The sequence below is a fragment of the Borostomias antarcticus genome (assembly GCF_949987555.1).
Source record: "Borostomias antarcticus genome assembly, chromosome: 1".
Classification (NCBI taxonomy): domain Eukaryota; kingdom Metazoa; phylum Chordata; class Actinopteri; order Stomiiformes; family Stomiidae; genus Borostomias; species Borostomias antarcticus.
In genome coordinates, this window is record NC_140234.1 from 57,527,854 (window position 1) to 57,542,428 (window position 14,575).

Genomic DNA, 14,575 nt, shown 5'->3' on the forward strand with positions numbered 1-14,575 from the left:
GAGGGAGATGAAGGGATGGAGAGAGAGAGAGAGATATCACAATCTATAGATTGATCGGGTGACTGACAGGTACATACAAAACTGCTGCTGGTCTGCATCAGATACTGGGGTCTGGCACACACACACACACACACACACACACACACACACACACACACACGCACACACACAGACACACACACACACAAGCACACAAACACACACACAATATCTGAAGGACATTTACAGTGCAGCGTTTCCTTTCTTAATTCATATTCAACCCAACACAGTTCTGTCAAACAGCATATGCCACCTATCCCAGAATCCCTCACACCCCGGGGCTTATTACGGCTTCTTAGAAATCAGAGCACAATTGAACGGCGTCTCCTGACAATTATCGCCGCCACACGACCGCATCCCCCTGCTCCACACCTGTCACATGACACCAGTTATAGCACCCCCTGTCCAATGAAGACGTCTCAGCTGTGACACCGTGACATCGTCTTCAAACCCTGAAAAAAACAGAAACCCATCGCTGTCATTGAGGATGTTTGCCAAACATGCGTTAGCATAAGTCTCGTTTTCTCTCCCTCCCTCTTCTCTCTTCCTCCTTCCCTCTCTCTCCGCCATCTCTCCTCTCTCTCTCCCCATCTCTCCCCTCCCTGTCTCCCCCCCTCTCTCTCCCTCCCTGTCGTTCTCTCTCCCTGTCTCTCCCTCTCTCTTTCACTAGCTTGCCTCTTCTCTCCTTCCTTTGCTCTCCTCTCTCAACCCGTCTCTCTCTCTCTCTCATGCCCCTTCTCTTAATCCCCTGCCTCTCTCTCTCTCTCTCTCTCTCTCTCTCTCTCTCTGTCTCTCTTTCTCTCTCTCTCTCTCTCTCTCTCTCTCTCTCTCTCTCCCTCCCTCCCTCCCTCCCTCCTCCCCACCCTAGCCCTCGTCACCCTCCCTTACCCAGACTGCCACATCACTCCCTCCTGACTGCCAGACGTGATTTGCATCTCATTAGGTTATGTACATAATTCTGCATCTCATCATGGCCGGCAGAGGGCGGGGCTGTGGGCGGGGCTCCAGGATGGGCGTGTCAGGGACAGATTGCTGTAAACACAGCGGCCCAATCCCAAGGTCCCCCCTAAACGTACTTATAGACTTTGAGACTTGTTGACGTCGCCTGGTAAAGTGGTTGAGTGTGAGAGGCTGCAAGGACTCAGAATGGTTTAAAAATGAATGGGACAGCACTTGTGACATCATGTTACATTGACGCCAATTTCTTACTGTTTTGGGTTTGGGACTTTTATTTTACGTTTGAGTTTTAAGTTTGTGACTTTTATTTTACGTTTGAGTTTTATGCTATGTTTTTCTTGTTGGCCTACATGTAAATTCATTTTGGGCTGAGTCAAATCCCTGTTACCCTCAACATTTCTCTTCAACTTGTTGAAATCATTTCATTTTGTGGTCATAAGCTAACTACATTACTTCCTATGTTTCTTCTTCTACTTCTGGTATAGGATCAGATTTGTTTGTGTCTATTATGATCTAAGATGCAAAAATGATCCTAGATCAGCACTCCTATGAGGAATAATCTGGTTTTAGAAAGCAAAAAGTAAAGTAATTAGTAATCAGATTACTTTTCCCAGATAGTAATCCGTAACATTCCTTTATTACTTTTATTGAGTAATTTTCTCAACCCTGATCCTGACAGAGATCTAGCTCTATACCAGCCCGGGTGACTGACTGAGCTAACAGACACGCTGCCTGCAGACAAACATCACCTGCTAAAAATATCACACCAAAACCTCTTCTCTTTTTAGCAGCGTACATTTAGATGTTAAATTGATCCCACATGGATTAATGTTTTAATTTAAAACTTACCAACAGACACCCCACAACTGCATTACAATCATGGAACACTGTGGTATGGATTAGATAGATAGATAGATAGATAGATAGATAGATAGATAGATAGATAGATAGATAGATAGATAGATAGATAGATAGATAGATAGATAGATAGATAGATAGATAGATAGATAGATAGATAGATAGATAGATAGATAGATAGATAGATAGATAGATAGATAGATACTGTTGATAGACAGACAGACAGACAGACAGACAGACAGACAGACAGACAGACAGACAGACAGACAGACAGACAGACAGACAAGGGGCTAAGCAGTGGTGTTGATGTTAATGTTAATGGGGCCGGCGGGAGGGTGGGGGCCGGCGGGAGGGTGGGGGCCAGAGGGAGGGGGCGGACCCCCCTGGTTGATGGAGCTTGGTGCTTCTATTAATCAGCCATTCTCTTTCTAGCCCACTACAAAGTCCCCCCCCCCCTCTCTCTCCAGCCCTGCCGACTGTACTCCGGGAAAGGTCACATTTAATGATGGTGGCGACCCTGGTTCTTCTGGCACTGCTGTGTGAGGTGTGTGTGTGTGTGTGTGTGTGTGTGTGTGTGTGTGTGTGTGTGTGTGTGTGTGTGTGTGTGTGTGTGTGTGTGCGTGTGTGCGTTTGAGTTTGCTGATGATTTGTCTGCCCCTGGGTTGTGAGTCTGCTATCAGGTCATGTGCAATATCTGTGTGTGTGTGTGTGTGCTTGTGTGTGTGTGTGTGTGTGTGTGTGTGTGTGTGTGTGTGTGTGTGTGCGCGGGTGTGTGTGTGTGTGTGTGTGTGTGTGTGTGTGTGTGTGTGTGTGTGCGTGCGTGCTTGTTTGTGTGTGTGCATGGGAGCCTAGATATAGTTGAAAGTGGGGGTGCCGAGTTGGAGAGTGGAGAAAATGTTTTTGCGTGCAGAGCGAATTTCGGGGCAGGAATTCCCCCTGTAGTTATCATACACATTAAGATGACTGACATTTCCATTACCTGTAACTCTTGGGTCCCTTGCTCATGTCTGCCCCCTCTCTCTCTGTGTGTCACTGTCACTTCCTCATTCTACATTAAGGTGAGCAATACTCTTATGAATAGGCTACACTGAACTGTCTTGGACACACAATCTTTATGCTTCTCTGTAAAGAAAGGGTGGGAAATATGATACAAGTATTATCCTAGTTATTAGTCAAGTTATCCTACATTGAAGCTGGCTGATATCTCCATTACCTGTAACTCTTGGGCCCGTTACTCATGTCTGCTGCCTCCTAGCCTCCTGCTAATAGACTGTACTGTACTGGTTTGGCACTTTTAGTCCCCAACATATTTTGTGATGTTATATAAACAGCTTCTCAATTCAAATCTAACCTAAACCGTAGCCTATTTCACTTCACAACATTAGTTTGCACACCAACAAGATCTGATGTTATAACCATGGCTAACAATTCAAGCAAGCTAATGCTAGCTAAACAGTGTGCAAGCTAGTTAGCGACCAGTCTTTCTAGCTTTGACATCAATCCAGTAAGCCTATGTCAATCACTTAGCTTGCACACCAACACCAGACCTGACATTATAACCTTTGCTAACAATACAAGCGAGCTAGCTAAACCGTGTGTAAGCTAGCTAAGCTAACGATTTTTAATGTTTAATGTTAGCTAGCTAACGTTATCTAGTGAGCGTCCAGACCGTCTTTTAAGATTTGACATCAGTCCAGCAAGCTAACGTATCCTGTTTTTGTTCTTCGGCTTTTTAAATCTTTTTGCTGTTTTTATCCATCCATCCATCCATCTTCATCCGTTTATCTGGGGTCGGGTCACGGAGGCAGCAGTTCCAGCAGGGGGCCCCAGACATCCCTTTCCCTGGCAGCATCAACCAGCTCTGCCTGGGGAATCATTAGCCGCTCACAGGCCAATGCGGAGATGTAAACCCGCCAGTTTTTAATTAAAATTAAAATTAATTCTTGTTTGCCTGTGTCTTACTCTTCTCATATTGCCTTGCTCAGCCAAGTGCGGCAACATCAACCTGGAAAATCTCCACAATGAGCCGCGGGAAGTTAATAAAACAAAATGTTGTCTGGCGCGTGCACTGGGATGTTTTCCAGGGATGCTACAAATGTCATTTTAGACTATATTGACGGATAACTATTTTTTCCCCAAACAAGCTCAAATTTTTTATGACAACAACTAAATAACCACAACAAAAAGGCAAAGTGGTGATGAAAAGTGGTGGTTCAAAAGCACACGTTTGCATTTCCACATTGAATAGTGGGGTTGCACCTGCACCACTAGCTCTAGGCGCCAGTGTGTGTGTGTGTGTGTGTGTGTGTGTGGAGGTGAGGATGAGAGAAGGACACCTGGTGTTGCCATGCCTTGGCTCTAGTATGAATAAACATGTTTGGCTTCCCAACATTAATAATGGATTCCTGACCAGCCATTCCTAGTGACCAATCAGGATGGCCATGTGCCAGTGGGGTGCCACTGCCGCAGTAAGTACTCTCTCTCTCTCTCTCTCTCTCTTTATCTTTCTCTCTGTTTCTTTCTCTCTCTCTATCTCTCTCTCTCTCTCTCTCTCTGTCCCTCTCTCTGTTTCTCTCTCTGTTTCTCTGTCTCTCTCAAATGCAAATGGCTTCATTGGCATGACGTACAGTAACACAGTACATATTGCCAAAGCAAGTCTGGACATTGAAAAAAGCAACATTGATTAGATTACTACGGGAAATAAACATAGGCTACTACTAGACAAAAATAAATGATCAGCTGTCAATATGCAACAGCAAGGAACAGTAAATAAATAAATAAAAATGACAGGAGAAAATTATGTTGAGAAAATTATAGACTGTCCCTCAGTAGTAGTCTCTCATAGTCTCTCTCTCTCTCTCTGTTTCTCTCTGTCTCTCCTGACTCTTTCTCCCTCTCTCTCTTTCCGTCTCTCTCTCTCTCTCTCTCCCTCTCTCTCTGTCTCTCTCGCTCTCTCTCTCACTCTCTCTCTCTCTGTCTCTCCCTCTCCATCACATTCCTCTTTCGGCCTCTTTGGTGTTTGCGAGTCATTTCTCATCTTCTCACCTGTGTGATGAGAATATCCCATCTTCCCCTGGGCCACAGTTCCCTCATGTTTATACTTTCACTCCCTGTCAGACACCTACTGGTGCATGTTTCTACATCTCCGTCCTAACCTCTCTCTCTCTCTCTCTCTCTCTCTCTCTCTCTCCCTCTCTCTCTCTCTCTCTTCTCTTCCCTCCCTTCTTTCTTTCCAGTCTCAGGAAGTGCCAGACTGACGCTGCGCTCGCACGCTCACTCCCAGAAAACTCCTGCTGAAGACCCTGCACACACACACACACACACACACACACACACACACACACACACACACACACACACACACACACACACACTCCGGCTCCCAGAAACCTCCTGCCAACGCTGTAGGGAGCTCCAGCACAGGAAGTGTGTTCCCTCTCAGGGCTCCTACAGCAGGAAGCTGCATCACCAGCGTCGTGTCACTCTGAACGTAGTCTGACTCAACGGATGTAGGTTTTGGCAATAAACCTCGTCATTCGTTGTCACACTGCCCAATCAGTGACGAGACTGGCGGCGCAAATTAATCTGATTCGGGCCGAGAGATTCTCTCGGCACCAATCAGATTCGATTGCAGAATGGTAATATGTCCAGCCAGACCTGTCTCCGGTGCTGGCACAGCGTAAACGAAGTGTGGAGATAGATCTGGATATGTAGAAGTGTGGAGATAGATCTGGCTATGTAGAAGTGTGGAGATAGATCTGGCTATGTAGAAGTGTGGAGATAGATCTGGCTATGTAGAAGTGTGGAGATAGATCTGGCTATGTAGAAGTGTGGAGATAGATCTGGCTATGTAGAAGTGTGGAGATAGATCTGGCTATGTAGAAGTGTGGAGATAGGTCTGGCTATGTAGAAGTGTGGGGATAGGTCTGGATATGTAGAAGTGTGGAGATAGGTCTGGATATGTAGAAGTGTGGAGATAGATCTGGCTATGTAGAAGTGTGGAGATAGGTCTGGATATGTAGAAGTGTGGAGATAGGTCTGGATATGTAGAAGTGTGGAGATAGGTCTGGATATGTAGAAGTGTGGAGATAGGTCTGGATATGTAGAAGTGTGGAGATAGATCTGGCTGTGCGAGACTACTCTGAACATATCTCTAGCATCAGACGCTTTTTACATTCAGCGTTGCAAGGTGCAAATTGAAGATTTTCGAAAATTGAAAGTTTAGATTCTAGAGGATAGTTGTTCACAGGAAGTGGTCACACCTATAGAGTTTATTTGCTCCGTTTTCAACTTCGATGACATTTTCAACACCTAAAATGCTGCAAACACTGCAGCTGCGAACACTGTCAGGATTTGCTTATAAAGATATCCTATACACACACGCACACACGCATGCATGCACACACACACGCGCGCGCACACACACACACACACACACAGGTAAACATGGTGAATTAATGAACTATCTGGGTGTGTGTTGGTGAAAAAAGCAAAGGGGTGCCTACTTAAGTCAATGGGGAGACACATGGGTACATTAGCACACAGGGATTAGCGCACACACACACACACACACACCCTCCCTCCTGTTCCTCTCAACACCTCACAAATACCGGATGCACACACACACAAAGGCACATGCACACACACAGAAACACACATAAACACAGGACACACTTTTCTAGGCCTAATTAGGGCTCAGGGATAACAGGAGCCAGCAGGGTTTTAACCCTGGACGGCGTTTCCTCCCCGGCCTCCTGGGTCTGTGGGCGCCTCCGAGGATTACCACCCCAGGAAAGAGCCTCCACCCCAGGAAAGAACCTTCCAGAGCTCCCATCTGCAGGGAGGGTGGGGTGGGGGTGGCTGTGGCCCAGTGGGTAGAGCGGGTCGTCCAACGATTGCAGGGTCGGCGGTTCGAATCCCGCCTCCTCCTGTCGAAATGTCCTCGGGCGAGACACTGAACCCCAAACTGCTCCCAATGAGCAGGCTAGCGCCTTGCATGGCAGCTGCCGCCATCGGTGTGTGAATGGGTGAATGAGAGGCCATTGTAAAGGGCTTTTGATCAAAGCTCGATATATAAGTGCTGTCCATTTGGACGTACAGCAGCTATGCATGTCTGGACACAGCTGTGAATGAATGAATAAATTAAGGAATGAATAGTTCATTCATTCATTCATTCATTTTTGGAAATCAGTATCGATACTCAGCTGTAGTATTGATGTGTTGCATAACTTGGCAGTCATGTTATTAAGGTTACAGCTAAAAAAAAAAGAAAACAGGTTTTAGTAACACTAACCGAATCGATATTGAATCGAATCGAATTGAATCGTGATAATCAATTCTGAACCTTGTGAATCGGAATCGAATCGATTCTGGAAATTCGAATCGATACCCAACCGTAATTCAAGTCACTGGTCGGATGGAGAGATTGCATTATTTGGCTTTCTTTATTCTGGAGGCTAGAGCTCCCTCAGCCTGAATGAAAAGTGATGGGAGGCTATCAATGTGCCAAGTCCAGAGAACCAAGCAGGGATAGAGAGTGAATTACTGTATAGATAAGCATTTAAGTCCAGCCAGCTGCACTCTGGCTCTTAACAACAACCCCAAACACACTTTCACAATGAGGCTTCCTAGCAACTCTCATCCAGCAGCTGAAGGTCACAGAGAAGGGCCTCAGCAGAAAGAAGCAGCGCGCTCGAGAGACGGCAAACACAGTCACCAGAAAAACGCCAATATTTAGGCTACTGTGCTTTTTCAAACAAGGCTATCTCCAAACCACACACAAAAAAGTGATTTCACGCCTCAGAATGCGCCAGTCCCAGGATCCATAAGCGCGGAAGGATACCGTTCACCGGGTAAAGCCCCCAAAAGCCCGCAAACCCCGCGGAGACGTGCATATAAACAGGTACCGCGGCCCTCAACGAGCAGGACGTTGAACAAAAACACTAGAATAATAGATCAACGGCCGCATCCCCGCGGTACACTGTGGACTGCGTTGGGACTGATGTTGTCATTATTTCCGCGATTGGTTATCAGGCAATATTGATTACCTCACCGAGCTACTTTGAGCTCCGGGAGGGGGGGGGGGGTGGGGGGGGGGGGGGGTGGGGGGGGGGGCAGGCTTTCTCTCCTCCCCCAGTATTGAGCTGCCTGCCTGGGCACCCTTCACTTCACCACCCCCTGGTTGTCCGACACACACACACACGCTTCCACAAACCAGCGGAGGACGGAAAGAGATCAAATCAAGTTTTAAAAAAAATGTTTTTAAAAGTATTTATAGATTAAGCGAGAGATGAAGCAAGAGAGAACGGGAGGGAGAAAGGGGTGATGGAGGAAGAAGAGAGAGAGAGAGAGAGAGAGAGACTTTCAAAGAGGATACAGCCAGGATAATCCACCTTTCTTTATTCACAGCCTGGAGCAGCTCGACACTGGGATAGATTTTCTGACTCCTTCTAACCTCCTTTCCTTCCCAGCTGTCCTCTCCTTTCTTCATCTCCATTAGGCTGCTTTATCTCCTCTCTATCTCCCTAACTCCTCTCCTGCTCCCTACCTCCTCACCTAGCTCCCTACCTCCTCACCTAGCTCCCTACCTCCTCACCTAGCTCCCTACCTCCTCACCTAGCTTCATAACTCCTCTCCTCACCTAGCTCCCTACCTCATCACCTAGCTCCCTACCTCCTCACCTAGCTCCCTACCTCATCACCTAGCTCCCTAACTCCTCCCCTCTCCTACTCCCTACCTCCTCACCTAGCTCCCTACCTCATCACCTAGCTCCCTAACTCCTCCCCTCTCCTACTCCCTACCTCCTCACCTAGCTCCCTAACTCATTTTTTCAACTTTATATATACTCTGTAACCCCTCACCTCTCATGCTCCCTAACTCCTCACTTAGCTCCCTAACTCCTCTCCTACTTCCTACCTCCTATCTCCCTACCTCCTCACCTCTCTCCCTAACTCCTAACAAGTCTGGCTCCCTACCTCCTCATCTCTCTCATACCTCCTCACATCTTTCCCTACCTCCTAGCTCCCTACCTCCTCACCTCTCTCCCTACCTCCTAACCTCTCTCTTACCTCCTCACTCCTCTCCCTACCTCCTAGCTCCCTACCTCCTCACCTCTCCCACCTCCTCCCACAGAGCTGAGGATGGGAGGTGCCGGCTCTCTCGGCAAACAGCAACACCGTCCATCGATCTGCGCCGCTGAGCTAATCTCCGGTTCGATGTGTTTGTCATTCGGTCGCTGCGTCCAGTTAGTCCTTCTATAAGCACTGTACTGGGATCTGTGACTATGGACAGGCTGTACACTACAGAACAGTCTTTCAGCTCAGAGAGTACTTACCTCAGCTGTATTGATCATCACTCTATACCAAATCTATCAATATACTCGCTAAATTTCTATTGCCCAGACTCCTTAAAAGATCACACACACACACACACACACACAAAGGGGGGTCGAGCTCTCGGAGGCCTCAGTGAACGACGCGGCGCTCGGAATGATGAGGTCATTAGAACGGGCGGCACGTCCGATCGAGTCCAGCGGTACCGGGAGCGCGTCTGCAGCGATGACATCAGCGGAAGCCCCTTCAGAGGATTGGCCGGCTCGGAGGCGCTGCTGGAACCACGGACCCCCAGAGTCGCTGAGGGGCCCGGCTCTATCTGCACTCCATTAGAGGACTGAGATGAGACAGACGCTCGGAGGGGAGAGAGAGGGAGAGAGAGAGGGAGAGAGGGGGAGAGAGAGAGGGAGAGAGATAGGGAGAGAGAGAGAGAGAGAGAGAGAGAGAGAGGGAGAGTGAGAGAGAGAGAGAGAGGGGGGGGAGAGGACAGAGAGAGAGAGGGAGACAGAGAGGGGGAGAGAGGGAGAGAGAAAGAGAGAGAGGGGGAGAAGGAGAGAGAGGGGGGGGGAGAGAGGGAGAGAAGGAGAGAGAGGGGGAGAAGGAGAGAGAGGGAGAGAAGGAGAGAGTGAGAAAGAGAAAGAGAGAGAGATGGAGAGAGGGGGAGAAGGAGAGAGGGAGAGAGAGAGAAGGAGAGGGAGAGAGAGAGAGGGAGAGAGAGAGAGAGGGAGAGAGAGAGAAGGAGAGAGGGAGAGAGAGAGGAGAGAGGGAGAGAGAGAGCAAGCGAGAGAGAGAGAAAGAAAGAGAGAGAGATGGAGAGAGAGAGAGAGAGAGAGAGAGGAGGAGAGAGAGAGAGAAGGAGAGAGATGGAGAGAGAGCGAGAGAAAGAGAGAAGGAGAGAGAGAGAGGGATAGAAGGAGAGGAAATGTGAAAGAAAGGGATGCTATAGACCTGGTATTATCAATACACACCGACTGCTGTGATAAGCGGCTTATTGGGAGGCAGCGTTACAAAAGCAAGTTTACCTCCCACACGCCCCCCCCCCCTCCCCCGTCTTAACAATACACTCCCCATTCACACACACACACGCACACACACAAACTAATCCCTGCCCCACTCTTTGGCTCATAATCATTAATCTACAGTGACAGGCTGGAAGCAGCTGGATACTAAAGAAACTGACCAGGAATTTAAAAACACTATTAGTCAAGCTGCAGTCGCACACGTGCACCGGAATGAAGGGGTGTGACATGACTGAATGAATAAAAAGAAAGAAAGAAAGAAAGAAAGAAAGAAAGAAAGAAAGAAAGAAAGAAAGAAAGAAAGAAAGAAAGAAAGAAAGAAAGAAAGAAAGAAAGAAAGAAAGAAAAAGAGAAAGAAAGAAAGAAAGAAAGAAAGAAAGAAAGAAAGAAAGAAAGAAAGAAAGAAAGAAAGAATACATGTTGTATTCTATAACTGGCCCATAATCTTGAGTGTGAATAAGTGTGTGTGTGTGTGTGTGTGTGTGTGCGTGTGTGTGTGTGTGTGTGTGTGTGTGTGACCAGATGCAGTATCGATCTGAGTGCTGTGACATACATATCATTAGGGACCTCACCCCTTAAATTAACTCAACCCATCATCACCACTCTCTATACACACACGCACACACACACACACACACACACACACACTACCCCCGTCATTACTGGAGTCAGGGGACAGGGCACAGCAGGGGCATCCCATTACACCGTCTGCCTAGCTACCTAGAACACACACACACACACACACACACACACACACACACACACACACACACAGTCCAACAGCAGACACACTTAAGTTTGCACCTACTGACACACCAGCATAAGCACACACTCATCTACACTTACACCAGCATAAGCACACACTCATCTACACAAACACCAGCATAAACACACACTCATCTATACAAACACCAGCATAAACACACACTCATCTACACAAACACCAGCATAAACACACACTCATCTACACATACACCAGCATAAACACACACTCATCTACACATACACCAGCATAAACACACACTCATCTACACATACACCAGCATAAACACACACTCATCTACACATACACCAGCATAAGCACACACTCATCTACACAAACACCAGCATAAACACACACTCATCTACACAAACACCAGCATAAACACACACTCATCTATACATACACCAGCATAAACACACACTCATCTACACACACACACCAGCATAAACACACACTCATCTACACAAACACCAGCATAAACACACACTCATCTACACATACACCAGCATAAACACACACTCATCTACACACACACCAGCATAAACACACACTCATCTACACAAACACCATCATAAACACACACTCATCTACACATACACCAGCATAAACACACACTCATCTACACATACACCAGCATAAACACACACTCATCTACACATACACCAGCATAAACACACACTCATCTACACATACACCAGCATAAACACACACTCATCTACACACACACCAGCATAAGCACACACTCATCTACACAAACACCAGCATAAACACACACTCATCTATACATACACCAGCATAAACACACACTCATCTACACACACACACCAGCATAAACACACACTCATCTACACATACACCAGCATAAACACACACTCATCTACACACACACCAGCATAAACACACACTCATCTACACAAACACCAGCATAAACACACACTCATCTACACAAACACCAGCATAAACACACACTCATCTACACAAACACCAGCGTAAACACACACTCATCTACACATACACCAGCATAAACATACACTCATCTACACATACACCAGCATAAACACACACTCATCTACACACACACCAGCATAAACACACACTCATCTACACAAACACCAACATAAACACACACTCATCTACACACACACCAGCAAGCTCACTCATGCACATAGTCAGTAAACAGTATCTAGTGCACATAATATCACCATGTATAATGCATACTCCCCCCGGGAATATTTATAACCATAGCTTCTACATAATTCATTCATGCCGATACCTTTATTTGAATAGTTTTGTGTAATTTGTGTAAATTGTAGTTTTTTAGCACATCACAGAGTCGGCGGTAACATTTCACTGTATCAATACCACACATGAGACGAATCAAATATGAATATGAATCAAATATGAATCTGAATCAGATATGAATCTGAATCAGATAGGCAGAAGAACACAGGCGATCTCTCCAACACACACTCACACACACTGTGCTCTCTCACACACACACACACACACACTCACACACACTGTGCTCTCTCACACACACACACACACACACACTCACACACACACTCTCTCTCTCTCTCTCTCACACACACACACACACTCACTCTCTCTCTCTCACACACACACACACACACACAGTGCTCACACACACACACACACACACACACAGTGCTCACATACACACACAAACATCCTCACTCTCTTTCTCTCTCTCTCTCTCACACACACACACACACACACACAGTGCTCACACACACTGTTCCTTTCTCACACACACACTCAGTAAAACGGTATACGCACTCACAAAAATACCCCCCAAAAAAGGTAAACCCTAAAACAAGCATCCCTGCTCACACTTCATGAACAATCTAACCACAAACAGACATCCTGAGAAGAACGTTCCGGAAAGACTCAGTTAACCAGACGCTAGTTGTGTTTAACCAGACGTGACGGACTCGGCGCCTCGTGTTCAGACAGCTGATAGCTTCATCTCCGACAGACAGGCTGACGCCTCGGCTACGGTCTGGTGCTCATCCTGGTCCTGACCATCGAACACGCTACCGTCTCCCGAATAAAGACCTTTCCACCGCATCCTGACGCTCACACACACCACAAACATACGCACTAGCTCCCACCAGCTTGATACCCACGAATAGTCGACCAGTTTTAGATACTAGCGTATACTTTTCATAGTACATGAGTAAAATGTGTGAAAATCGTTAAAAACGTGTGATTCACAGATATTGAATGATTCAGATTCAGAGTGAATTGACGTCTAATGACATAAGGTTAGAAGGTGTCACAATAACTGTCTTTCCACGCTTTGATGAGCTCAATAAATCTCAGTGATGTAGATCTGTAAATCTCCAACTCCGACGGTCAGTTCTGTGTTTCCGCTTCCTACAGGGTTTCCTACGGCGTCTCTGTGATCTAGCAAGGGCACGGCCCTCGTCTGCTCTCAGCTGCTCTGACCGTTCGGCCGGACGAGGAAGTTCTCGCTGCTTTTCATCGTCTCGATTTCACGCGTTCGTCATTCGTAACCGAGTAACGTTTTTTACACAAACTTTCACCAGAGTCTTTATTTGATTCTGTCTGGGTCCCTTCTGAGCGTTTTAGATTACAGACCTGTTCATCATGACCAGGAGATGAGTCACTCTCACCAGACAATAGACATTTTAGAAGAGAGAAAGAGAGAGAGAGAGAGGGAGAGAGAGAGAGAGAGAGGGAGAGAGAGAGGGGAAAGTTCAGGCAAGGGCACGAGGAGTCAGTGGTCCTTTCATTAGAGAAACAGAAACGAGAGATAGAGAGAGAGAAAGACCGAGATGATAATGGAACGGAGTGCGCATGCAGTACGAGAGAGAGAGAGAGAGAGAGAGAGAGAGAGAGAGAGAGAGAGAGAGAGAGAGAGAAAGACCGAGATGATAATGGAACGGAGTGCGCATGCAGTACGAGAGAGAGAGAGAGAGAGAGAGAGAGAGAGAGGGAGAGAGAGACCAGAGAACAGAGTGCACATGCAGTACCGGAGGCGTGAGAGCCACTGACCGTTGAAGCTGGTGAGGTTGGCCCAGTCCAGGAAGGAGGCGTTGAAGGCGGGGACGGACGAGAGGTTGAAGAGCAGCTCGCTGCTGTTGGATGAGTCCCTCAGCGTGTCGGTGAACAGGTTCATCTGGAGAAGGGTCTTTATCAGGTAGCGCAGCATCTTGGCTCTCTGGCTGCCGGGAGCGGACCGCAGTCACTCTCCCCTTTAGTCTCTCTCTCTGTCTCTCTCACACGCGTCTTTCTCTAGGAGGGTGTGTGAAGAGTGTCCTCAGTGTGTGATAGTCTTGCTGCTGTATCTCTCGCTTCTGCTCTCTCTCTCTCTCTCTCTCTCTCTCTCTCTCTCTCTCTCTCTCTTTATGTAGAAGTGTTTAGTAAATGTCCACAAAAGAGTAGAAATGTCCCATCTATTCCTAAACCGGATACAAGAGCTAATTGAGAATGTCTGGTATTCTTCTGTGACTTCTTAGAAACTGTCTTTCGTTTTTAGGAAGAAGAAGAAAAAAAAAAAGCTTATTGAGAAAACCATCTAGGATCGATTGGGCAGAGATGCCCAAAAAAGCAGATCAAAA

General features: G+C 46.9%; 1 protein-coding gene across 1 annotated transcript in view; it reads right to left on the reverse strand.

Annotated features, from left to right (window-relative positions):
• robo3 (roundabout, axon guidance receptor, homolog 3) overlaps positions 1–14,166 on the reverse strand; it is a gene marked incomplete at its 5' end in the record, with an annotated part of 150,217 nt that extends 136,051 nt beyond the window's left edge. Inside the window, one exon of the mRNA XM_084458810.1 lies at positions 14,010–14,166. Coding sequence (XP_084314936.1) covers positions 14,010–14,166 — 157 coding nt within the window. The remainder of the gene's footprint in view (positions 1–14,009) is intronic.
• Between the last annotated feature and the right edge of the window lie 409 nt (positions 14,167–14,575).